This window comes from Miniopterus natalensis, chromosome 11, assembly GCF_054644295.1.
Source record: "Miniopterus natalensis isolate mMinNat1 chromosome 11, mMinNat1.hap1, whole genome shotgun sequence".
NCBI lineage: Eukaryota > Metazoa > Chordata > Mammalia > Chiroptera > Miniopteridae > Miniopterus > Miniopterus natalensis.
Window position 1 is genome coordinate 45,331,829 of NC_142091.1, and position 25,496 is coordinate 45,357,324.

General features: G+C 40.6%; 1 protein-coding gene and 1 non-coding gene across 2 annotated transcripts; both read right to left on the bottom strand.

The window, feature by feature from the left end:
• Nucleotides 1–764: 764 nt before the first annotated feature.
• On the bottom strand, nucleotides 765–16,906 carry EIF4G2 (eukaryotic translation initiation factor 4 gamma 2). Its single transcript, XM_087822269.1, has 23 exons — nucleotides 16,860–16,906; nucleotides 11,895–12,253; nucleotides 11,714–11,844; nucleotides 10,277–10,341; nucleotides 9,884–9,949; nucleotides 9,249–9,389; nucleotides 8,600–8,702; nucleotides 7,801–7,932; nucleotides 7,645–7,711; nucleotides 7,400–7,551; nucleotides 6,951–7,061; nucleotides 6,672–6,755; nucleotides 6,487–6,585; nucleotides 6,153–6,294; nucleotides 5,882–6,042; nucleotides 4,687–4,812; nucleotides 4,436–4,540; nucleotides 4,127–4,342; nucleotides 3,784–4,042; nucleotides 3,295–3,499; nucleotides 2,973–3,184; nucleotides 2,764–2,885; nucleotides 765–1,592 (listed from the first exon to the last, which is right to left on the bottom strand). The coding sequence occupies exons 1-23, from the start codon at nucleotides 16,904–16,906 to the stop codon at nucleotides 1,527–1,529; spliced, it is 3,171 nt and encodes a 1,056-aa protein (XP_087678395.1). The 3' UTR covers nucleotides 765–1,526.
• Nucleotides 5,207–5,349, bottom strand: LOC148092007 (small nucleolar RNA SNORD97). The gene has a single exon (XR_015715353.1). It is a non-coding gene; the product is annotated as a small nucleolar RNA SNORD97 (small nucleolar RNA).
• Nucleotides 16,907–25,496: the final 8,590 nt, after the last annotated feature.

Below are 25,496 nucleotides of genomic sequence, written 5' to 3' on the forward strand. Positions count from 1 at the left end.
CCTGCAGCCAATGACAACCGCACATCAGGTCTAAGACTTCCTTTGGTCCAGTTTCCTTGCTGAACTGGTGGGAAGGTTGGGCAGATGGCCAGGAATAATGCCATTTATCATGATTTCCACAGCTTAGCAGTCAGCTTCCTGAGGTTCTTTTATCTAAAGTGTTGAAGTCTCTGCTTAACCTTAATTTCATCGTACTCAGGACATCCACCAAAAGCTATGCCTGTTAGTTGTTAGAATTTCAGTGGAGAGGATGGCTAATATAGGAAGGGCTGGCTTCTCTGATGTAAACAGGACACAAACATTGGTTCTACTCCCCACCCCTTGGAGAATGAGCTGGTAGAACACTGAAGACATCAATGTTCTGTCAGGTACAGCAGTAAGGTTTGTTGTTTGTCTGCCTAGAACTCTCCAGAGAGCAACCAGGACTCAAGCAGCAGCTACTGGGAATGCCTGCAGGATGAACAGCTCTGCTGCCTTGGCCATGAGGGTGGTTAGCCTCAGTCACCATGTATTTCAGTATGTCAATGAAAAGGTAATGGTCACCAAATTGGTTGCTACCCATGAGCAGTGCACTCCAAATTCACGAGACTTGTCATCTCAGCACTGCCTTTGATCATAAGGACTGTTTGTATATTGGTTACTTCCAGTAGCCTGACCTGAGAAATTGTCTCATGGAAACGGAGTTAGAGTAATAAGAATTTAATGTTCCATGTCTGTTTCTTCATAAATTGGTGGATGCTAACTTAAAGTCATACACAACTATATCAAGTATCACAATGTTTATTGATAGATACAAGTATATAAAATCAGGGCATGAACATGACTTGATAAATTAAGTAGACTTAATTTCAATACTATAATAAGAGGGACCAATTCAAATTCTCACCATTTGTTTCACACCCACAAAAACCACTTCAAGGGCATAACGATCTCTCAAAACTGATCAGTTTTGTGCAAGTAAACCATGTTTCTTTTAAAAAGACTTGTGCACTTGCCCAGGCTCAAGGATATTAAAATCTAGCACATAAAGCCCATTACTAGAGGTAGAAATACAGGCAATATACTATTACGGCAACAACCATCAATTACAGTTAAGAATTTTTCTGTAACAACCAAATGGATAATCAAATATTGCAACAACTCAAGTATTACTGAGCAAAGTGCATTTCTACAGTATTCAGTGTTGCTATTCAGTTTTCTAACTTAAAACAGCCTATGATAACTGGCAGCAAAGAAGATCCTTGCAATAGACTGCCTTCTGCTTGAGAACTTATGATGTAAGTATTGCATGCTGCTAATATACTATCTAAACATTAAAGATACTCCTAAAATATTTGATGGTAGACTATGATTAAGACATTACACTACAAAAAAACCTTATGCAGAAGGAAATCCTAACTGACGTGCTTCTGCTTTAAATATTGTGAAAACATTACAGCGGAATGAATTTTCGCAGTGGTTAGGTCAAATGCAGTTACATCATAGCAACAGTATGTTTTGCACAATTTAAGGCTTTGGCTGGTTCTTTAGTCAGCTTCTTCCTCTGATTCTTCTTCTTCAGCAGTTTCTAGCCAGGTTAGCCACTGATTCACCTGTAAATTAATTTGTAATGTAAAAAATTAAAGTCGTACTAACAGAAAAACTTAACAAAAGCTTTGATTCAGGACCAAACTAGCAACCTACCCAAGGACCAAGTTTTATGTAGTACTGCACCTTTTATAACTGCGAACATCCTAGTTGTATATTAGCTTTAAGGTTATTTTTCAAACCATTTGTTAGTTATATTTGAGATATCATATAAGCTGTTGATGGTAAGTTAGCTTAGATGTCATTCTATGACACTGCTCCAATTATATTTCAGGATCATTTTAGTAGGACAGAGGTTCTTTTCAAACCTAGATATGTTAAAGCTGTACAGTGAAGGGGAGGGGGTGTAAAAATAAGATTCCTAGCCCCGGCCCATGTGGCTGTTGTTAGGACTGTCTCCCCGTACACCGAAAGGTTGCTGGTTGATCCACGTCAGGGCACACGCCTAAGTTGTAGGTTCAATCCCGAGCCCTAGTCAGGGTGAGTGCGGAACGCAACTGATTGATGTTTCTCTCTCTCTTCCCCCTCTTTAAAAAAAAAAAAATTTCCTAAAGCGATTCCCAGCTCCATCCCCAAATTGCCAGATCAGATCAGACTCGAAAAGGACAAGGACAGAGCTCTAAGTCTAAATGCTGCAAGGGTGACCGATGCTCATTAAACTAGTAGTGAACCTTAGGAGTAAAGACATTGGAGACCACTGTTTCTCAAAGCCTGGTCCCCTGGAAAACTAGTCTAGTAAGACCTATTAAATCAGAGTCTCTGGAATCAGGCCTGGAACTTGCCTTGTCATTTTAGAATCCCCTAGGGTCAGAATTCCACACTAAGATAGAAAATCAAGCTATGAGAAGAAGCAATCTCCTCTTGACTGGCATTTTTAAAAAAGCTTAAATCCAATCTTGCACAGTCACCCAATATTTATAAATGGCTTTGCTTACATAAAGAACATTAGCCATCTCTAACCTAACATCTAACGCACTCCAGTAGGATCAAAGCTGTTCACGTCATAGCTTCACCTCATTTTGCTGCTGCGGTCTACTTTACCATAGTGTATAACAGTGCAGAATGATATGTACAAACCACTATGACTACTTTGCTTGTATTTCAGTTTTAAAGGCTTGTCATTAAAGTAATGCCAAGTGTTGGGAAAAGCAGACCAAATTTCTCCACAAGATTTACCTGGAACAAAGCCTTGCCTTTCCCTGGAAACTCTTGGGTTATATCTTCTTTCCAAGCCAAGAAAGCTTCTTCTTCAATAATTTCCATGTCATAGAAGTGAACAAAAAAGCGCAGTAACATGCCTAAAAGACAAAATGTAATCTCATTATTTAGTGTGCTGTTTAAAAATTACCCCATACTTGTCATTCTTCCCATGTTGCTCCTCTCACCTTTTGGGAAGTTGCTGTTGTAGCAGTGCACCTGAAGAGCATACAGGGCACTCACTTGTAGATCAACATGATCATGAAGGAATTTCTGCATTACTGGCTTGAAAGAAAGAAGCAGTTGTTTTTCCTGCTCTAACTGTTCTTTGGAAGGAGCAGAGGAAGAATCTGTTTCATCACTGGGTGGGTTTACTTCACTAGAAATATACTGTAAGAAGCTACAGAAAAAAATCTTATTAGAACCCAAAAGCAAATTTCCTAATTAGAAACAGACAATTCTTAATCCCTTGCCCTATAAACTTTTTGCAGAAGGCCAACTTTTTCTTACCTAGTCATTAAGATGTTCACAAATCCTTTATCTACATGAAGTTTGGGAGAGATGTTATCTTTTATCCACTTATATATGGTTTGAGGGGATGGATCCAACTTTATTTGTTTCAACAGTTCCTTCTCCAATTTGAGGAGTGGGAATAAGAAACTCAGTCCCTTTCCTTCCAAAATCTCCAACATACGATCCTTATTTTGATCAATTTCTAAAGAGAGAAAGCAATTTTTATCATCAGGTAATGATTTCCCAAATGTACAAATAAAAAAAATAAAGAACTAACCCAGCAAAGGAAACTTGACATTTGAAGCAAATTAGTTAAAAAAAAATATCACAACATTTTATGAAAGTGAATCTACTCGTGGCAGGTAATACTTATCACAATCTGGACAGAACAATGACACTGCTGGAACTACATAAACCCACTCAAGGTACCAAGGAATCTAGACTTAGCATTAAAACAAAACAAAACCCTCCCCAGTGTTCTCTTACCTGGAAGCATTTTCTGCATATTGACCTTGCTTTGTTGAAAAAGTTCTGTTAACCATTCTCGGTCTTGTAATTTAGCTAGTTGCTGAAGACAAAGTAAGAAAAGAGGAAAATGGGTGCCACTTTCCAGTGGTTGAGCTAGTTCTGAAATGCTCACCAGCTCTGAAATGATGGCACGAGCTGCAAACTGTGCTAAATATGATTTCACCAAGGGGATGTCAACCTCCAGTTTGGGACACTGGTCCAATACATTCAGGAAAGCCTTAAAAGGAAGATATAAGAATCAGTTTGTTAGTTCTCCAATTTGAATGGAAAGACTTCTCAGAGAACCAGAAAAGTGTCCTACCTGCATGAAATTGTCACTTGTGGCTATGCCTTCCTGTTTGAGTAAGCTGATCAAAGAACTTGCTTTTTCTTTATCTTCATCACTTCTGTCTAGTGACAGGATGATAACTTTGCTTAACATCTCAGGAAGAAAGTGTTTAGGAGCCCTCATTTCTCTCACACCGTTGACAGCTTCATTAGCATTTCCACTATTCAGATATTCAGTCACAACAGTTTCCTGAAAAGAACACAATCCCAGTGTCTTCAGTGCCTTCTATTTTAAACTCAAATATACTTCATGAACTAGGCTATGGGATTATTTGAAACTTACAGTTAGTTTAAGTAGTTCTTCCTTTGAGGGTGGTGGCTTTTTACTGGTCTTGGCAGGCTTTTCCTGAATAAGTGGTGGGTTAGTTTTGAGACCAAGCTGAGGTGTCTAAAAAACAGTAACATAACAGGTATAAATGTTTAAAAATTTTAAAAGGAAACTTGTGAATTTAGAGGGAATACACTAAAAAAAAATCTTTAGACATCTTTAAAAAGTATTAAAGTAGAAAAAGCTGCCATGCTATGGTGCAATACCTGTCCCAGAGGTGGCGTCTGAGTGCGTGGTGGTTGTGCACTGGGAGGAATCATAGTTATCTGGGGCTGAAGCTTTGGCACTTGATTTTTATTCATTAGGAACGACTGAGCAGGCCTCAGGCTAATCTAGAATTGGAAACAAATCAAAACAGGTATCCCAAGTTAACAATATGCAGTTGGGTAAGACGCTAAATACAACATTCCAAAATCCTAAGATTGACTCAGTATATACAAACATGATAGGATCTAGAGCAGGAATGTAAGTTTCACCAATAACCAAAAAGGTACTCCTTGTGAACAGGTTTAATTTCTGGCAAGAGAACTAAAAATCTGATCTACACGAGAATAAGATACTGTAAACCTTATACTTGTATTGAATTCTCCTAGGACTAGCATTACTAAAATAACCAGAAAACTTAATTAAGAGTTTTATTCTTAGTGAAGTCATTCTATTTAAAGGGAAATCACAGTAAAAATCTTGACAACCATTTTCCTTGCTCTCACTAAACACTTAAGAAACTTGCCCTCATATCTCATAATCTTCGCTCACAGGACGCTGGATATCCAAAGAAAGAAAAAGAAGTACAGAAAAGAGAGAAAGAAGGTAAAGAACTCCAGCATTAAGTCCTCTTAACAACGCGTCTTTTTATAATCATCGGGCAATAGATTTCTGAATAGACAAACTGTGGTATATTAAGTAACATAGGCAAATGTACCTCATCTGCATTAAGCTGTCCTTTCTTAGAAAACCGAGGTGGCATATCCTTCGACTGTCCTTGAAGCTGGGATAAGAGTCCCTGACTCTGGTTATGGTAGAGCTGGCTTAGCCCCTATTTCAGAAAGGGAGAAAGAAAGTCTAGATAAAAAGGGGTCCACAAATTATGGTAATAAAGTACCAAAGGGATGAGCCAAGCCATAAGGAAAGCTTAACTGAATTTGCCCAGAGAAAGTAAAAGATGAAACAGGGAAGAGTAAAATCTAACCTAACTCTCAAATAAAGTGATGTGGTTTTACTAGTACTTTAGTGATCTTAGGGATAAACAGTTCACCCAGTTTAAAACAACTGCCACAGGCATAAATTGGTTTAGAAACACATGATCCTAAAGTATTTGCATTTTTTAAAAAGCAGAAACTAAATCACCTATGTTACAGGGTTTAATACTTGTTGCCTAAACATTCTTAAATGTTTTCTTACCTGGCTTTTCATAAACTTGCCTCCCATTTCTCCAAACTGAGACTGTGTGGGAGGCATGATGTGTCCCCCATGGCCATTGAAGAGCTGATTTGAACGGTGACGCCCCATGGTGGGTGAAAATCTATCTTGGATAACTCCTGGACCAGTACCAATTCCGCTACCTTGAAATATATACATGGACAACTTTTTACAACTCTACTTTTTACAACTCTATCAGTATGTTACACTGATTTTTTTTAAATAACCAAACTACTGCTTTGTTCTAAATCACCTGGCATTTGTCCAAACATATCAGCAAGTCCTCCAAGTGGGTCCCTATCCATTTTCATCCTGGGTGGCATGAACGGTCCCTCCAGAAAGAAGTCACTTCTCATCCCTTGAGCCATAGGAGCTGGAATAAACACTCCTAGATCCTTTAGAAATAAAGTGAATAAAATACTTGTTTTGGACACTATTTTATGTAAAACTAAAATTCTTGTATTGAGGGAAATTGTTGTGCTTTTTATGTAATTTCTGAGCTCCACCAGTACGAGCCTCAAACAAGTTTTAATAGGGTCCTTTGATTATAATCTTAAAGCTCACTTGATAAAAAAAAAAAATCTTACTTTCACTGCATCTTGACGGATTTGATTGATCGTCTTTGGTCCATTGTCAAGAAAAGCCTTGCGAGGAACCCAATGGTGTTCTCGCAACTCGACGGTATCCTTTAATTTAAAAATAATTTTAGTAAGTTTCATTTTAATATTCTAAACAAAAGAAGCTTACTAACAATTAAAGAAGCCAGTTTTACCTGCAGCAGGAAACGAATCCTCGCTGGCAATTCCTTACTTAACATCAAGGAACACATTCGGGCAAAGTACTGATCCATTAAGGACTAATAAAAGAAAAAAAAAATCATTAAAAGAAAGTGCTATGGCAAATGTATACTCTATTTAAGGCTTTTAAGACTTCTAGATTCCAATCAAAGTTAATGACTAAATATGGGAATCCTCTATAATACCACATAAAAATGTAATGATTTGAATAAAATTAAGACAAACTACTTATATATTGTTAGTAACATACATACCTTGGCTCGTTCATGGTCTAATCTAGGTCCCACTGTCCTCATTATCTGACAGAGGCACTCCAAATCCTCTCCCATATCCTTGAGTTGGACTCTCTTCTTCTTTTCCAAAAGCTACCAAAAGAAATGCCTCACGTTGAGAAAAATCTTACATTTATGCTATACTTTCCCTATGTTTGCACTGACTCATAATTCCTACAGTATCTAATATAGTACTTTCTATTTGGTCTGTGTTAAAGAAATCCCTCCAAAATAAACAATTTAACATAAGTAGGTCATCAGTCTACTCCTACCTTACTACACTGCATACTTACTTCCACAGTCAGGACATTTAACTAAGTTTTGCTGGCCATCTAACATTCTCAGATGGCTAAAGCAATGACTGACTCATTTCCCCAAAATAATTACGTGTACTCAGGGATTATCTAAGCCTATTTTTTAATCATACTTACTGTTTTGATGCACTTATGAAGGATAGATTCATGAATAAGATCAAGCTTCCCAAGTTCTCCAATGAATTTGATGTTCCCCAACATCTTGATCTTAGCAATGGCTCTCTGTTCCTCCTCCTCGGGGAGGAGGGGATTTTCACGCTTATCATAGACTGGAAAAAATATGAAAGAATAAAGTCAACATTCAGAATTAAGTTGAAAATGTACCATATTACTACTACTTAGTATCAAAGATAAATTCTCACCATCAACATTTCTGGTTCGGTTTTCAAATTCATCTTGTAATTTGGAAATTAGGAGGCGTCTGAATGTCTATTAGAAAAAGAAGACATTTGGCAAGTTTTATTAATGAAATCTTTCAAATCAACTTTAAAATGGGCAAAGCAAATACTACCACTTACTGTGCTTTGCTTCTGTCCTGGTTGACCCTCTGCTGCTGGGCCATCAAAGTTTGGTGCATCCTCTGCCAATCGCAGACATAGCTGAGCATACAGTGAGCTATACTTTGGCTCTTCTAGGGCTTTGTCCACAATCTACAGGAAATGGCATAAAGCCCCCCCACCCACAAAACTCAGTATGACAATTTAAAGAACCCTTCCTTTCTAACTTAATAATTCTTTGCAGTCACAGTAATCTTAGATTTCAAATTTCTTACAAATCCTCTATACCTCATTTATAATTTGGGAATAAGAAAACCTCTTTTGTAAGTATTACTGTGTAAACTGAATTAGGTAATGCACGTAAGGTGCTTAGCACACAGCCTGGAAAAACACAAGTATTTAAAAGTTAGCTATTACAGTGTATTTAAAGAGTCCAATCATACTAGTCACCCCCAGAGATGTTGAAAATATGCCAAAAAAAATCAAAACTATAAACAGACACTGGAATATTATATCAACTATCACACAACTCGCCCCCAAGATAAAAATGTTTTCCACAGAATGAAAAACAAAAAAACCTAAACAGCCTGCTTGTGATAAGCTCGTTAACTTTCCAAGCCTACATAGTATGAACAATTTAAGATCCGCTTCTTAAGTCTGATGCCATAAAAGTTAGTGGGTGTTTTAAATCATCATTCAAAAATACATTTACCTAGCTCACACCTCAAGAGTTTTAAGCAATAATGCAAGTGTAAAAAAACCAACTTGGGTTTGTTAAATATTTTTCTCCCCCCTTCAGTTAAGCCAACATGTAACTTACCAGCAGTATGACCCCTTTAAGGATGAGTTTAGACTCTACACCCACATTGAGGAGCTCAAGGCATAGCTTGTCAAACTTTTCAGGAGTAAGCTTATTTAGTATGCTGGGAAAAAAGGAATCACACTTTGTCAGCCAACACACAAGTTATTAAGTTAAAAAACAGCTTTTAAATCATGTTAATTTTTTCTTCTATCATCTCCCTTTAATATCAAGATGTTTCTTCTTACGCATTTAACCGAAGATGTTTAAATAAACCTGTCACTATAATTTAGACTATAATCTGTATCTGACTGGGGGTCCCCAGCTGACAAGAAATGTTTCACATATCCTCAAAACCCAGAGAACAAGAAAGAGCCTCCTAATTATGGAGGCTAGATTAGATGCAGGAGCTAAGGCCTGTTCTCTGAGCTTCACTGGGTTAAACACCAGACATGGGCAGTGTCAGCACAACAGGCTGAAAAGGAACTCTAAGCCCCCAAATACTGATGGTGCTGCTCTTTTAAGATAAAACTGTCAACATTGGCATTTGCTAAAATACTTTGGGCATAACCATTGCCTTCTGAGCAATACAGCCTACCCACAAAAGAAATACAGTGAACCCATTCGTCACGCCTTTTAGTAAAAGGACCAAATAGATCTATCAACTTACCCTCTTACTTTCCTGAAGATCGCATCATGTCGTTCTTTTTCATTTGCGGAGTTGTTTGCTGCGGAGTTGTCATCTCGTCTAGTGCTTCGTGCAGGAATCCATTTCTGAGCGTTTTGCCCTGGGGGTTTCCCCAGGAACTCGCTAGTAAAAAAAGAAAATTGTAATTAAAATCGAGACAATTTAAAACATAGCCTGCAGTCACATATAACAAATGTCATACTGATCAGAAATCCTTCTAAATACCAAAATTTCAGTTTAGAGGTTCTCAACTTCCTTTACAACTAAAACAATCAGTAGTTCTCAAAAGTGTACATCTGAATCATCTGATTTTGTTAGAACAGACTGCTGGGCCCATTCCCTTTCTGCTTTAATGGGTCTGGGGAGGGCCTGATAATTTACATTTCTAATACAGACCCCCAGGTGATGCCAATGCTGCCACATCTTGGGAACCAACATTTTCTAGTGTCTCATGAACATGTTGCATGTACAGTATAACCTAAATTTAGGTTGCATAGCAGAAACCATGCCCAGTAAGGTTACAATTCCTGACGTCTACTGCCACAACTATATTGTTATGCATAACTAATACAAATCTGTTATTTGTAAGGCTCATTGTTTCTACTTGTTCACCATACCTGTTGCCAGCAGTCTTGGGATAGTGCTGAGGTGCACCCCTACTTCCTCCTCCGCCCGAAGAAGCACTGATTAAAAGAAAAACATTAAAAAAAGCTATACCCCAGTTATGTTTCATTCAGAGGGATCTCTTTAATTATTCTGTATTTTAGAAATTACACCACAGATAAAGACTCAACCTGTGCCATAATGGAAATACAAATAATCAATTACATTTATTATTCACATGGCAATAAACAAGAGATAGTGAAAATTTAAGGACTTTAAAAAACGAACGCAACACATTATGAATTAAACATACAGCACGTTTATTCAGAATTATTAGGTGTGGTGTGATGATTCTTTTGGTTTTGTGATTGGTCTCTAACAATTGCCCCAAATAAATCTACACGTACCTGAAACGAGAAGCACCCCCTTCTGCAATCGCACTCTCCACTTTGGCGGCTTGACAATGAAGAATCTTCAAAAGAATAATATTAATGGATGGGGTGGGGAGGGATGGGGATGGGAGAAATGAAAAACCTAGAATGAGAAAGAGTACCAAAATTAGACACTGCTCACATACAAGTCTATAAATCCCCCTTCAATTACAATTTATTTCGGATCGAGGCACTGCAGTTGATCCAACTTTCACTGCACTGCAGATCTCATAGGACTAAGAGAATGCACTCAAACGGGCAGCACATTTAGCCACCTACAAGTTCCCTTATGTTCAAGAATGCAGAGATACAAAAACATCTCAACTGCTAAGAACGTATCTTTGAGGAAAAGCCACATTCTACCTCCTTTAACACTGAGCACTGAGCTCAGTAAGAGAAAAGCTATCAACATGGGCACAGTACGTGGAAAATGTCCTAACAGTTTAACGCCCCAACGACAAACCAAACGCTGGGTCAGGGACAACCGGCCCGTCTAGCAGTTTCCTCACTGTCCACTCTCTCAACTCCGCGCCCAGGGCGTCGGGGAGGACGCGCGAGGGGCAGGGGCGCGGAGGCCGGCACCGAGCGGGCGGCGGCCTCGGCCCCAACATGGCAGCGGGAACCTCCGCCCCGTTTCTTCCCTTCCTGGGAACAAAAGAGCAGTGGGTTCCTCCCAGCCAGGCCGCGTCAGGGAAGCGTTTCCGACGGGCTCCCCACGAAGCCGCGGCGGGAGAGCCTCGGCGACGAGCGGAGGCGCCCCCGCCGACCGCCGGCCGGCTCTTTGTTCTCCAGTCGGGGAGGCGGTCTCCTTCCCCCCGCCGCCTCCCAAGGGGCCCCCACCCACCCCATAAATCCCCAAGGGGCTGACATCCGCCTCCCCGTTCCCTTCCCAACTGACAAAAGGACGTAAATCTTTGTTTTCTCTCCCCTCTCGGGTCTCTGGAGGAGCCCGTCGGGGATGCCCTTCGCTGCCTCCAGGAAGAGCAGCCCAGCCGCCCCCGGCCGGCACGGGGAATTCACACACCTCCCCGCCGGGAGGCCGGTCTCCGGGACTCCTGCGCCTCGGCTGGTCCCGCGCCAACGGCCGGGCCCTCCCGCCGACCCGCGTCCTCCCCAGCCGCGGCGCGTGCGGCCCCGCCACGCTCTCTCCCGCTCCGAACACACCCGCGCAAGGGCCCGCCCGGACCCCAGCCCCGCAGCCACGAGGACGGTCGACAACGGGAAGGGAGAACAAAGGCGAAGAATTTTCAGGTGCCCCAAGCGCGGAGGAAACGCTAAAAAGGGTCGCCCCGCCCGGGTCCGCCTGCGGCCGCCATTTTGTACCACTCGAGAAGTGGCCTGGGGACGGCGGCCATTTTAGAGCGCACCCCTCGGCGGCGGCAGCGGCGGCGGCGCGGCGGCGGCTCCACTCACCTTCACCGAGAACTCAGCTGCCAGTGCAGCTGCCTCCTCAGGATCCGGCCGTCGGGGACGGGGAAGGGAGGGGGAAGGGGAACGGAAAACAAAAAAGGGGGAGGGAAGGGGGAGGAAGGAGTCGGAAACGGCTGGAAACTCTCAGTTCAGAAGAGTCGCTGCTGCAGCCACCACCCGGTACCCGCCGCCACCTCCATAGAGCTCCGACTCACTGCTGGCTCTGAGGCGTGTCTGAAGCCGAACTTATCACTCTGGGGCAGCCGAACCCAGCAGAGCCGCCCCGAATGGCTCCTGCGCCACCCAATCAGCAGCCCGGCTCCCGCCCGCCACCAATCCGCGCAGGATGGCGGGGAGGAGCCGTCGCGCCAAGCTCGGTTGCAGCGCAGCCCCGCCGCAGTGCGCAAAGCCGTATTCACGAAGACTCTGAGCCGAGCCAGCGGCGTAAGGGCCGCGGAGCACGGCCGCGCTGCGGGCCGCTTGCGTAAAGCCGGAGGGCCGGCCTGCGTCTGCGCTGGCGTGGCTGCCTCATCTTCCTCCCGTCTTTGTTCCCCGAGTTCGTTCCCCACGCGGGAGTTTCACAGCCCTCTTTCCCTTTCCCTCGTTTCCTCCCCGGATTGGGGGACGAAAGCTCGCCCTTCCCTACCCTATCCGATTCCTGTCCGTCGCCCGTCGGAGCATTGATGCTCCCGGTGCCTCCGGGAGCAGTGATTGCTCCTCGCGGGCCGGGCTCCCCGTAGGAGGCTGGCGCCCCCGGGGCGCAGCGCCTGGAATCACTGCGGGTCCCCGGGCGCTCGGCCCCGGCTGCCTCCGGTGGGGGAGCCGGGAGACGGGTTCGGGAGACCAGACGGCGACCCGAGCGCGTGAAGAAAGCTGCCCTGCGCGCCCTGCTAGTGGCAGCCCCGCGGCGCGGACGGGAAGGCCGACGGGCGGCTTCATTGTGCCCAGCGCCTCACCCAGAACAGCTTTCCCCAGGCGCCCGGGCGCCCGAGGGTTCAATCGCTAGCGCCTGTTTTTGTTCGTGTTTTCTTTTTCTTTCTTTTTTTTTAAAGCCCGTTGAAGATGGTCAGCTGTGTATTTCCATTTTATGTAAGGTCCACCGTAACAAATAGGATTAGGCTTTTCGAAGCCGGCCGGGTGAACTGTGTTTACTTCTCGGGTAATATTTTAAAGGCGGGGTACCACAAAACGAAGTGTTATATCGTTTGCGACATTTCAGCTACCCAAAAATGAAGTCATATTTCCACATACTAAAGAACCAACAGCAATGTCCCCATCTTCATTTTGGATACACGGTTAATGTAACGTGTAATCAAAAGAAAGCGTGTGTGTGTCTTACGCATGACTTCTAAAGAACGTGTTCAATAAAGGGCAGGATTTTCAAAGACCTAAACTTGTGTTTGACGTGTCCGAGCAGCTCCTGGGGTGCAGCGCCCGGCCCTGACCGTTCCCGAGGGAGCGCGGCTCGTCCGGACGCCGACCCGGCCGCGGGCTCCCGCTCCGCGCGCTCCCGGAGGGCGGCGCCGCGGCGGCGCGTCGGGCCCCCCAGGCGTTAGGCTGAGAGCCCTCCGCGCCGCGCGCCCGCGGTGGTCGCCGGTAAGTCAGCTTCGCTCGGGCTCTGACAACTGGAAGGACAGTCTCGCTCTTGGGGCTGGGGAAGCGTTTTTAGGGGAAAGGTGCAAATTATGTTTCAAATACAAAAGGTTTCACTTTGTAACTTCAGGACCCCTTTAGCCTCAAAATAACACCAGAATAATATTTCTCTATAATTTCTATAGGGCTTTCCAGTGGCAAAAATGCTTCATATACATAGCGTTTTATTTTTGCCTAACTGGCTTACATTGTTCATGACTAATAATACATTAACCTGATAGAATAGTGTTCAGAAGCACTATTCTAGTCTATATTACCAAGAGAATATTTACTGAGCCCTCAAACCTGGATGGACTTTTGAGGAACTTGCAGCTCAATAATTAAAAATAAAAAAAGGTTTTGCATACTTACCATTTTTTTTTTTTTTTCTAATTGTAAAACTCCTCTGATATGGGCTTTGGAGATGGGAGTGTATGTGAGAACCTGGGCTGGGAGAAAGTAACCCATGGTTAAAAAAAAAAAAAGTGAAAATATGGATAAAACATAATCTTTCAATTACCTTTCAGTTGGTGGGAGAGAAAGATATTCACAATTTTGATATATTTCCATCACATCATGGATGTGTAAAAATTCAAATCATTGTCTGGAATTTAGCTTTCAGTTTATAGAAAATTGAATTTTAAATACACCCACTTCAATCTGTGATGTTTAGCACTTCCATTTTATGTCAATCTTTACAACTATAAATACTGTTATTCCTATTTTACAGATCCAGGAACTAAGAGACAGCAGTTTCATAACTTGCCCACAGCAACACAGTAAGTGGTAGAGAAGATATTTGAACTAACTAATCTGACTGCTTTGTATTATAATAGGAAAATGATCAGTTACATACTGAATCTTTTGAATTTGAACAAATAATTCAAAAAAGCAAAATGGCTATAGAGGCCAGGCAAGAACATAAACGAGTGAGTCAGGTGAGATTTATTTTTTAATCTTCACCTGAGGATGCATTTTCCATTGTTTTTCAGAGAGAGTGGAAGGGGGAGAGAGAGAGACACATCCATTGGCTGCCTCCTGCATGCACCCCAACTGGGCCAGGATCGAGCCTGCAGTGGAAGTACCTGCCCTTGACCTGGACTGGAATAGAACCCGAGATCCTTCAGGCCTCAGGCAGATGCTCTAACCACTTAGCAAACTGGCTAAGGGCCAAGTGAGATTTAACTATGGTGAAATAAAGAAAAAACATCTAGATGAGGCCGTTGCTATTCAGCTATACTTAAATATCTGTTGAAATTTCAGTCCCTGAATTGCCATATTTTAAGATTTTTCATGAAAAGATGGAAATCTGGATTTGTATGTATAATCTTCTAAAATTTGAATGTTAATGAATTCAAATGTTTAAAATTACCGTGGTCCAAAGTAAATACGCCTGCAAGTTGGCATCTCTGATCAGTAATAGGCTGTTGGAAATTCAGAATTGAAGTTAGTGAAAGATCGGGGCTGAAGGTGGATGATTAGGGTATCCTTAAATTCAGAAAGGATAGCAGATGATGCAGGAGCTATATATTAGAATAATAACCAGCAGTTAACATTATTAGTTAAAATAATGCTAAAGAATATGAATTAACAAGTCAGGACTCTTAACAGATTTTCAATCTTAGAGAAAACTGATGTAAAATGGAAGTGTTAAACATCACAGATTGAAGTGGGTGTATTTAAAATTCAATTTTCTATAAACTAAAAGCTAAATTCCAGACAATGAGACAATGTATGAAAGGACGTAGCACAGTCCCTGACATAGTAATTACACGTCAATTACTATATTATCAATAATATTGATTAATCAACTGTTTCACAACTATTTTAGTTTTGCTAAAGATCCCACTATTCTTTTGTACTAGAAACTTGACTCTACATTTTCTCTTTCCTTTTGATCAGGTTTAATATTCAATCAGTAACTGAGTACTGATGTTATTTCCCTCTAATAATCTTCCTACATTCACCTCTATCCTACAACTTTATTGCATGCATGCTAATCTAGGCCTTAGTATAAAAATTTCTCCTGGATTATTGAAAACTTACAGTCAGTCTCCTATAGTCTTTTCCCTCTACTCTGGATACTCATATAAGTCTTCCTTAAAACACTGCCCCCCCGCCTCCCCCCCATCATTGCCATCTTTAAGATCTTAGTGTTTCACTGTTTTCTGCATCAGTTGATCTCGATCTTGGCTGCACAGTAGAATCACCTGGGGACCTTCTAAAACTCTCAGTGCCCAGGCCTCGTCCAAGACCAGGGACGCGGGATCCAGGCATCAACAGCTTTTAAAGCTCTCCAAGTGATTCCAGTGTGCATTCAAGGTTTGAGAACCACTGTAGCAGGTCAGAATATTATAGAAAATGATAACATTTACAGCTGGGGGGAAAAAAATGCCTAGGAAAAGGAAACTGGGTTCTAGAAAAGGGACTTTCCCCAAGTAGGGAAACATGCATTTGAACCCAGGGATCCCAGTTCATATGCTTCTGCCTGGCTTTCAAGCCCTAGCCTCCTTCTGTTGGTCTTATTTTTCACCACTCCCAGACACCCGGTCTTCTCTCACAGAGCCAGTTAGGCTGGTATTGCTGCCTCAAAGAATTCACTCCCACTGATGTGCTATTGCTTGTAATTTTGAGGCCATCCTCATTTATCCCCTCTACCTATTTATTCCTGAAGCACAGACATGAATATATAAATGCCAGTAGATTTCCCCTAACAGAACAATATCAGAACTCCTTAGTTTGACCCTTTGTCATCTGGTTTCAGACTTCTTCACTGCTCTTAGCTACATCCCACCTCCAGTCCTGCTTATCCCTAATCTAGCTCTATGGGACTCAAAACTTGTTATAACATCAGTGTTTTATATCATATGACTAAAATTTAGGTCTTTGTCAGAGACTTGGCAGAAAAAAATAAAGCTAATGGATTAATATACTAATGGTTAGGCAAGGAGCTTGAGCTTAATCTCTGTTTTCAAGAAGCTCACAAGCTAGACAAAAGATACATACGCCAATTATACACAAAGGCAGGAAAGGGTAGAATGAATGTTAAACTGAACAACCAAGAATAAATGCTCTAAGGCTTCATAAAGGGAATAACAGGAGATGAATCTGTGACCATCCTGGAGTACCAGAAGGATGATTTGGGACTGACTCTAAGGGCAGAGAAAGTTCAGAATTCTAATGAATTTTAGTTTAAAGCTGAAAGTTTTAATTGACCAAAGTGTTGTTTTAGGAAAATTAAGCTTTTGGCTTGTGTAAAATGGATTGAAAGAAAAACCTGGAGCTAGGGAGACCAGTTAGAAGGCTATGGACTGTATTATTTTTATGGGGCTTATTTCTATCTTCCTTCCAAAATCATAAGGTCCTTGAGCTGGGAACACTCCTTTTGCATTTCTAGTACAGTCCTTTGCACCCAGCAGGTGCTGAGAAAATATTCGTGCATATTATCTTGTTGACATTTATTCATTCATTTTTCTCATGACTTCCATGACTTTACACTTTCAGGATTTCCTTCTACCTGAGTGGCTCCTTCACCAGTTCAGCTGTCTTTGCTGGCTTCTCCATCTATGCTTGACCTTTAAATATTGATGTGCCCAAGAATTTATGCTGGACCTCTTTCTCTTTTCTCTGAATATTTTCCCCCTAGATAATTCACTTTTTATCCTGTGGCTTTAAATACAGTTTATATGGTGATGATTACCAAAGTCCTTTCTTCGTCTCCGATTCATCCCTCCCCCAATGAAGCAATGGCTATATATCAAGTTGCCTACTGAAACTTCCCCTTGGATATCTAATAGGCATTTTAAGTTTAACATGTTCAGAATAGGTTTTCTTCCATCATGTACCATCAGCCAGTTGCTAAGGCGAAACCTATGAATCATTCTTAATTCCTCTCTGTCTCTCATCTCTCAAATCCAATCCATCAGAAGTTCTTTTGGCTCTGTCTCCAAAATATATCTTAAACTGGTCCACTTCTCTTGACCTACAGCGTGGGGCAAAAGTAGGGTTAAAGTGTTCTTATGGAAAATAATACAATAATTAATAAATAATGATACCAGAATAAATTATGTGTTTTGTGTACTCACAACTGTAAACCTACTTTTACCCAGTCCAGTATATTGCTATCACTTTAACCACCATTATCTCTAGCCTGTATTATTGCAATAGCCTCCTAAATGGTCTCTCAACTTCATTTCTTGCTCTCCAATACATTCTCTACCCAGAAGCCAGTCATCTTTTAAAAATGTAAATCTGATAACATCATTACCATTTTTTAAACCCTTTGATCATGAGTTCCCATTATATCCACAATAAACCCCAAATTTTTTATGGTGGCCTGCATGGCCTTACATGCTCCAGCCCTGGAAGACAGCTTCGACCTCATGTACCATGTTCTTCTCGACCTCTATACTTCAGTCCCACTGGCCCTTTTTCTGTTCCTCCTACATACCAAGTTCAAGCAAAGCTTCCTAGTCCTCAACATGCAAAGGCTATGGCTACCTCTTTTTCAAGTTCCACTACCCAGAAAGCTCTTACTCATTTTTTTACATGGCTGGCTCTTTTTCATAATTTGGGTCACATCTTTATGAGCTTATGGTCACCTACAGACAAGTCTTCCCTGACCATCCTATGTGATGTCTCCTTTTCTGGGCACTCTATTACATTACTCCACATATTTTTCAGTTTTATCACTATTAAAAATGATTTTTTGCATTCTTTCTGTGTATTGTCTGCTTACTGCATTAGGATGTACACTCAATTATAGCAGGAACTTGTCTGTCATGTTCACTGTTATATCCCTTAGATACAATGCTTAGGATAGTTCCTGGTATATAGTAGATCTCCATAAATATTTACTGAGTACAAAAATATACATTTTTTTTCATTCGAATCTCAGTAAAAATCATTTGGAGGCAAGTAAGGAAGTGTCATTTCCCCCATTTTACAGATAGGGAAATTGAAAATTAGCTGACTTAGCTGCCATAACAAATTGTCCTAAAGTGGGTGGCTTGAAACAACAAATTAATTTTCTCACAGTTCTGAGGGTCTAAAGTCCAAAAATCAGGGTGTTGGCAGGGTGATAATTCCTTCCAACGCTCTAGAGGAAAATCCATCCCTTGTCTCTTCCAGCTTCCTTGGTTTGTGGCTGCATCTCTCCCCTTTTTGTCTTCACAATGCCTTCTCCCCTGTGTGTGTCACAAAATTCCCTGTGACTCTCTCTTATGAAGATACATGTGTATCGTACTCAGATAATTCAGGATAAACTGCTCTCAAGACCCTTAAATACATCTTTTGCCATATAAGGTAATATTCATAGGTTTCAGGGATTAGGACATGGACACGTCTTTTGCGGGGGGGAGGCATCATTCAGCCTACCACACTGTTCATAGCATCTTAGTACGGAACTAAATTCTTTGAAATCAATTTAGTGGGCCACTCTATTTGGATCATCATTCATTTAGTAAATATTTAGTGAGCATTTAATACATGTTTTGTACAGAAATTGAGTGCACATTGATAAACAATTGTAAGCACTCTATGTTTTGGATGAGGGGGGTGCTATTAATAATTACATTAGGACAGCAGTCATAAACCAGGACCATAGCAGGCAAACCAGGACATATGATCACCTTACAGTATTTACGATGCATATTGTTAGGCCAGTGGAATGAAATAGATCAAGATCCTGCCTGCTAGTATTTTTCCTTTGCCATTTCTCTTTTTAAAGTCTAACATAGTTTTAAAGTTCTTAAATGGTTAGATGATAGCATGACTAAGGTGATCTCATTGGACTTCGTCAATATGGAGACCCCTTATTTCTCTGATGTTGGACTTGTAAGCTAGAAGTGGGAGGCCCATTTCAGGGCAAAAATTTCTATACTAGACAGGCTATAGATGAACCTTAAGTAGAGGAGGTCAACTGATACTTTCAGTTCACTGTATTCAGAATTTTTAAGAAAAACTAAAGTTAGAGTATGGGTAATGTTCATCTGCAAGAAACATTACTGAAAGGGGATCGAGATTACTGGCAGCAACTAAGATGACATTGTCTTCAAGTTTTGTGCAATTCCTAGTATTCCTTTCTTTCCAAGGTATAAAGCATATATGAATGCAAGTTACAAAGAATAGTATTATAGGGATGATATTGCATCCACTCTAATTTATTAAAAAATAAAATCATTTGCAAACTTTGATACTTTATATTAGTGACAATACTTATTTACAATATATCTTACAACAATGCAGTTGAAGAATCATTCTTGAAAATACAAATTATTGAACTGAAATAGAGCTACTTAAGCATAATAAAGTATTTAATCATGTTTTGGAGGGGAAAAAGTACACATGTTCAGAGCAATTATATACATTAATAATAATTTGTAAAGTGCTCAAGTTTACAATTTAAGAATATTAAAATATTTCCATTTCACAGATGAGGAAACTGAGGTTTGGAGAAACTGACTATGCATATCTATTTTTTAAAACTTTTATCCTACTGATTTTCCTCTATACTATATCTCTTAGAAGAGTATAGTGTGTTCAGAATTAAGATAATATATAGTACTTGTTTAATGCCACTAAACTATTTACCTAAGTCTGAATATAATTAAACAAGCTGTGATGATTAATTTTATGTGTCAGCTTGCCAAGGCCAGGGTACTCAGATATTTGGTTGAATACCTTTGTTTCTCTAAAGGTGTTTTTTTGGATAATATTAACATTTAAATTGGTGGATTTTGAGTAAAGCAGATTACTCTCTGTAATGCGGGTGGGCCTCACCCAATCAGTTGAAAGCTTTAATAGAACAAAGACTGACTTACCCCAAACAAGAAGGAATTCTGCCAGCCAACTGGTTTTGGACTCAAACTGCAACTCTCCCCTGAGTCTCCAGCATGAAAGCCCACCTCATTAGGTTTTGGACTCATCAAACCTCAACAATCGTGTAAACCAATTCCTTAAAATAAATCTCTCTCTCTCTCTCTCTCTCTCTCTCTCTATATATATATATACATCCTATTGGTTCTGTTTCTCTGGAGAACCCTGACAAATTACAGCAGCTATTTGGAAGACTATTGTGATCAGAATTAATCTCATTCTCTTACTATTTTTGGAAGCTTGATGGTTAATTTAGAAAGCTGCTCATTTAAAAAAATTAAAAGAATGCCTACTTGTCCTGGCCAGTGTGGCTTAGTTGGTTGGGCTTCGCCTATGCACCAAAAGGTTTGATTCCTTGTCAGGGCACATGCTTGGGTTGCGGGCTCCATCCCGGATCCCTGGTAGGGAGCATGCAGGGTACAGGGGGCAGCCAGTCGCTCTCGCATTGATGTTTCTCTCTCTCTCCCTCTCCCTTCCTCTCTAAAAATCAATACAAATATTTTTTTTTTTAAAGAAAGAATGCCTAGTCTTAAGTAATATTTAAAGTGGAAATAGAGGTATGCAAGACATTTAAACAATTACTAGGGGGTGGGATTAAAATGCTAGGGGAGGCTGGCCAGTGGTCTCAGTGGTTGAGCACTGACCTTTGAACCAGGAGGTCAGGGTTTGATTTCTGGTCAGGGCACATGCCTGGTGTGCAGGCTCGATCCCCAGAAGGGAGTGTGCAGGAGGCAGTAAATCAATCACTTTCTCTCATTATTGATGTTACTATCTCTCTCTCCCTCTCGCTTCCTCTCTAAAATTAATAAAAACATATTTTTAAAAATATAAAATGCCAGAGAATGGGTTATTTATGCTGTTGCTCTGACAAACAGTAATATACATATTCATATGTACTGGAATGGAATTCTGGCTCTGGATTATCTACAAACTTGTTTGAAAACTTAAGCAAATTACATATTTTGTATATCAGAATTCTAGAATTTTCCTAGAGATATGCTATATGAATACATATTTTTTTAAATAAATCTTTGAGTTTCTTTGATGAAGGAAACATCAGTAATAAGTACCAAGTATAAAGATAATGACAATAATAATCATAATGATACTAATAATGCTTCAAAACATTATTTTTCTGCGTAGCCCAATGCGTTTCTTCTGCCAGTTCGCAGTATATTAAGGGGGAATGGTAAGGTGTACGTAGTAGCATCACAATTCCAGATGATGCAGCTGAAGCACTCTGAGATCTATAATTAGGGTCTTGCCCCTGAAGTTGCGTAAGGCAGGGTCTAGAAACCAGGATACCAACTCCCTGGCCAAGTATCCTCCCTTCTTTTAAATTTGTTTGCCTCATATGTTTCCTGGGCTGGGAATTCAGGATCTCTGATTCTCCTCCAGATTTAAACAGTAAAACAGAGTTGCATTGCTGTGAAGTACCAAATACTTACCTTTTTTTGGTTTAAATGCACTCTGGTTGACAGTTGTATTTTATTGTGGCTGATTAGATAAAGGGTGAAGAGAGAACATTTGTGAACCAGGAAGGAACTCAATACAGAAAGCAAGGATACCGTGGTGAAGCAATGCTGATGCAGTGACCCAGTGCTGTCTCAGAGACTTTAGTCTTTGTCAGGGCACTGCACATCTCCATTTTCACATCTGCACACTGAGCTCAGCCTGTCCATAACTCTTCCCCTCCCTTAGAAGAGAAAGTATCTATCAGAGCATACAAATCAACAAAATGTCTTAGCTTCTAATATAGAATGATAAACCAGAATAAAGCATTGTCTTTTATTTTCAGTTAATTCATATTATGCTTTTTTCCCCCCTTTCAAGCATCATTTATACTAGAACTTTGTATTTTGTTTTAGAAAGGGTTCTTATTCTCTTCTAGACAGAACATTTTAAAAGTTTGTCTCCTCTCTGCATTCTTTTACTCTAATTGCAAGCCAGAGATAAAATCCAGCTGGATCTGGGAAATAACTGGTGAGAAAGTGACTTAAATAAGCACTACATATATTCAATAGTAAATTCACTCACACCTTTCCGATTACAACTCATCTTTCCACATCACACTAGAGCCAAGGGGCAAACACATATACAATCATGCACCGCTTAACCACAGGACTACACTCTGAGAAACATGTTGTTAGGTGATTTCATTGTTGTGTGAACATCACAGAGTGTACTCACACAAACCTAGATGGTATAGCCTGTTGCACACCTATTCTATATGCTATACCACCGTCATATATGTGGTCCATCATTGACTGAAATATGCAGCGTATGACTGTCATGACATACCACCAAATCAAAACTGTGTGTGTGTGTGGGGGGAGACCAGAGTCATTTCAAGGTTCAAAGTTATCCCACTCATGTACAGTTTTCCCCAGGGCTTACATGTCTGAGACCTCAAGGAAGGAAGAGCACCTGCAGTTGTGTCACTCTGAGGGGCACCCTCATACAGGCTTTCAAAAAGGTCTCGTGAGCCTGCGCATCAATCAGCTTGTGTTAGAACAGAAGGATATCGTTTCTGAATTTTCCTTTTTGTAGTTTCTTTGTTGAATTTTCTTTTGGAACCAATTATGTTTTAATAAGATTTATTTTGAAGAAAAACAAAAACAACCTCATATACACTAATGACAAGGGAAATTACCTACTATGTGCCAGACATTGTGCAAAGGTGCTAGGGATATTGTAATGAAGAAGGCAGAAATGGTCTCTGCCTTCATGTAGCTAAAAGTTTTGGGGGGAAGATAGACTTTGAAAAAGAAATTAAAATGTGATCTGTAATGAAAGAAGAAGTACAAGTTGCTATGGGTATTAGTGGAGAGAGCAATTAAACAAACAAAAGAGAAATTCTCAGTGGATAGAAATCAAAAGCCAAGATAAAAACCAAGAACTCTCAGGAATGGGTGGGAATAGATGGAGATGGTAAATTCAAGATATTATTTACTTGACTTTAAGTGGGTTGAATATTTCAATTAGTTAAGAACCCTATTCTTTTCCTTTCTCAGCCTTTGTCCAGACAGTGGGAGCATTCTGAAAGATTTGGTCTGAATCCAGACTCTTATTATTTTTAGGGATTAATTAAAATTGTTATACACAACAGGGAGATGGAACTATAGTCCTGAAGGACTCATAGCCTGGTTGGAGATTCAGTGTGTAAATAGAAGAAATAAAAGAGGGCCATTAGGAGACTGTAAATGAATAAAGCCTTACAGAAGGTAGAGGAAGAAGTTGCTATGGGCAGGAATGATACGGGATGACATCGTGATGGAAATGTCCTATTTTGGAACTTATTGGTGAGTTATGACACTCCAATACAGGGCTTAGTGTACAAAACTGGGGTATAAACTCAGACCAGGATTTATTATTCCATCACAATTGACATTTTGGGCCAAATAATTCTTTGTTGTAGGAGGCCATCCTGTATATATTTAGCAGCATCCGTGGCCTCTAACCACTACACCTGGTAGCAAAATTCCCCATGTTGTGACAACCAAAAATGCTTCCTGCCATTACTAAATGTCCCCTGGGAGGCAAGAGTCGCCCTCCAGTTGAGAACCACTGCATTAGACACTGCCACCATATTGAGCCTGATGGCAGAGGGAGGTTCAACAATGTAGGAGAGAATCAGTAGCCAAAGATGGGCCTATCTATAGTTATGATGAGATAAATAGTTGGCATCAAGATTACTATCCATTCTGGTATTTAGAAGGGGGTTCTTGAACTTCAGAATGCCAGGTGAAAACTTCCCTCAGTATGAGACATAAGAGCTGAATTGTCCTTGAGGCTAGATATCCAATGATTAGGACTAGATAGCTATTTCTGGGCCAACTGAACAGGGAAGATAATTCCGTATTAAGAGTACTCAAAGGGAAGATAAAAAATCTACTTTAACAAGTATCTAGCAGGAATCTAAGGTACAATTGTGTCAACATATAAGATGAGCAAGTTGAGCCATGAAGAGCTGGGATGGGGAGAAACAGATGTGAAACTTCCCTTCCTTTAGCTTTGGGCTTATTCATAGGTATTAGGGAGCTGGACTAGGTAACTCTTCTAACTCCAGAGTTTCAGGTATGAGATAAGGGAAGACATTTTAATGCTTTAATGAATGCTACCTATCCTAAACATGGATAAAATTGTGTCCCTGTTCTTAAAGAACTCTAACACTAATATAGCAGATACAACTAATCATTCTAGAGTATAATAATAATGTATATTTTATTTTTTATCTATTGATTTTAGAGGAAGAGAGAGAGAGACGCGATTTGTTCCACTTATTTATGCATTCCTTAGTTGCTTCTTGTATGTGCCCTGACTGGGGATTGAACCCGTAGCCTTGGCATATTGGGGCGACACTCTAACCAATGTGAACAAAATGATATGGGAGCTGTTGGTTGATACTCAAACCCTTTCTAATCTGAAAAAGTTGGAAGGCTAATAAGTGACATTTCCCAGTCTCCTTTTCAATTAGGACTCCAGATATAATTCAGTTTGATGGATCTTGTGAGAAATGAATTCAGAATGGAGCCATGTGAAGAGCTAGGAAAGATATATGGGATATAATTAGTTTGTGTGGATTTGGCAGAGGTGATGTGTGTGATTCTGGAGCTAGCAGCTTTCTGTAACAGTAGCAGCAACAGCAGCAGTGGGAGTGCTGTCTGGGCCACCACAGGACACCAATGGCAGCAGCTTCCCATAGCAGCAATGGTAGTGGGAACAGTTCAGCAGAAACAGAGTGGCTTGAAGGCTGGAGGTGGTTCCAAAAAGTTTGACTTATAGCTTGGTCCTTTAATCCTTTTAATAATTTTTTAGCACTTGATTCCTTATTTTAAATCTTTTTACCTAAACTAGACTGTATTTTGTTATTCAACTGAACTCTTATTGATGTAGTAATAAGAAACATTGTAAACAATTAACTTTCCAGGAAATGAGAATGTGGGATGAGTTATCTGACCTGGATAGATCTGAAGGCAGTGAAGATCTGGTTACTATTAGTAGAGAATGGTAGTCCATGATACCCCTTGGAGAAACAGTATTTAAATGATCACTGTAGACTGCTAAATTAGTAAAATGTAAGCCAGAGACTATCTCTGCTATCACATGGAGAGTTTCCCTGGAAATAAAGGGAAGGTAGAACAGAGGAAGGTAGAACCAAGAGATGGCAGGGAATGGATTCTTATTTACATGTTTTGAGTCCCTGGATCCAGGTCTATCAATAGACTTTTCAGTTACATGAGGAAATATATTCTATTTTAAAAATATACTCTATTTT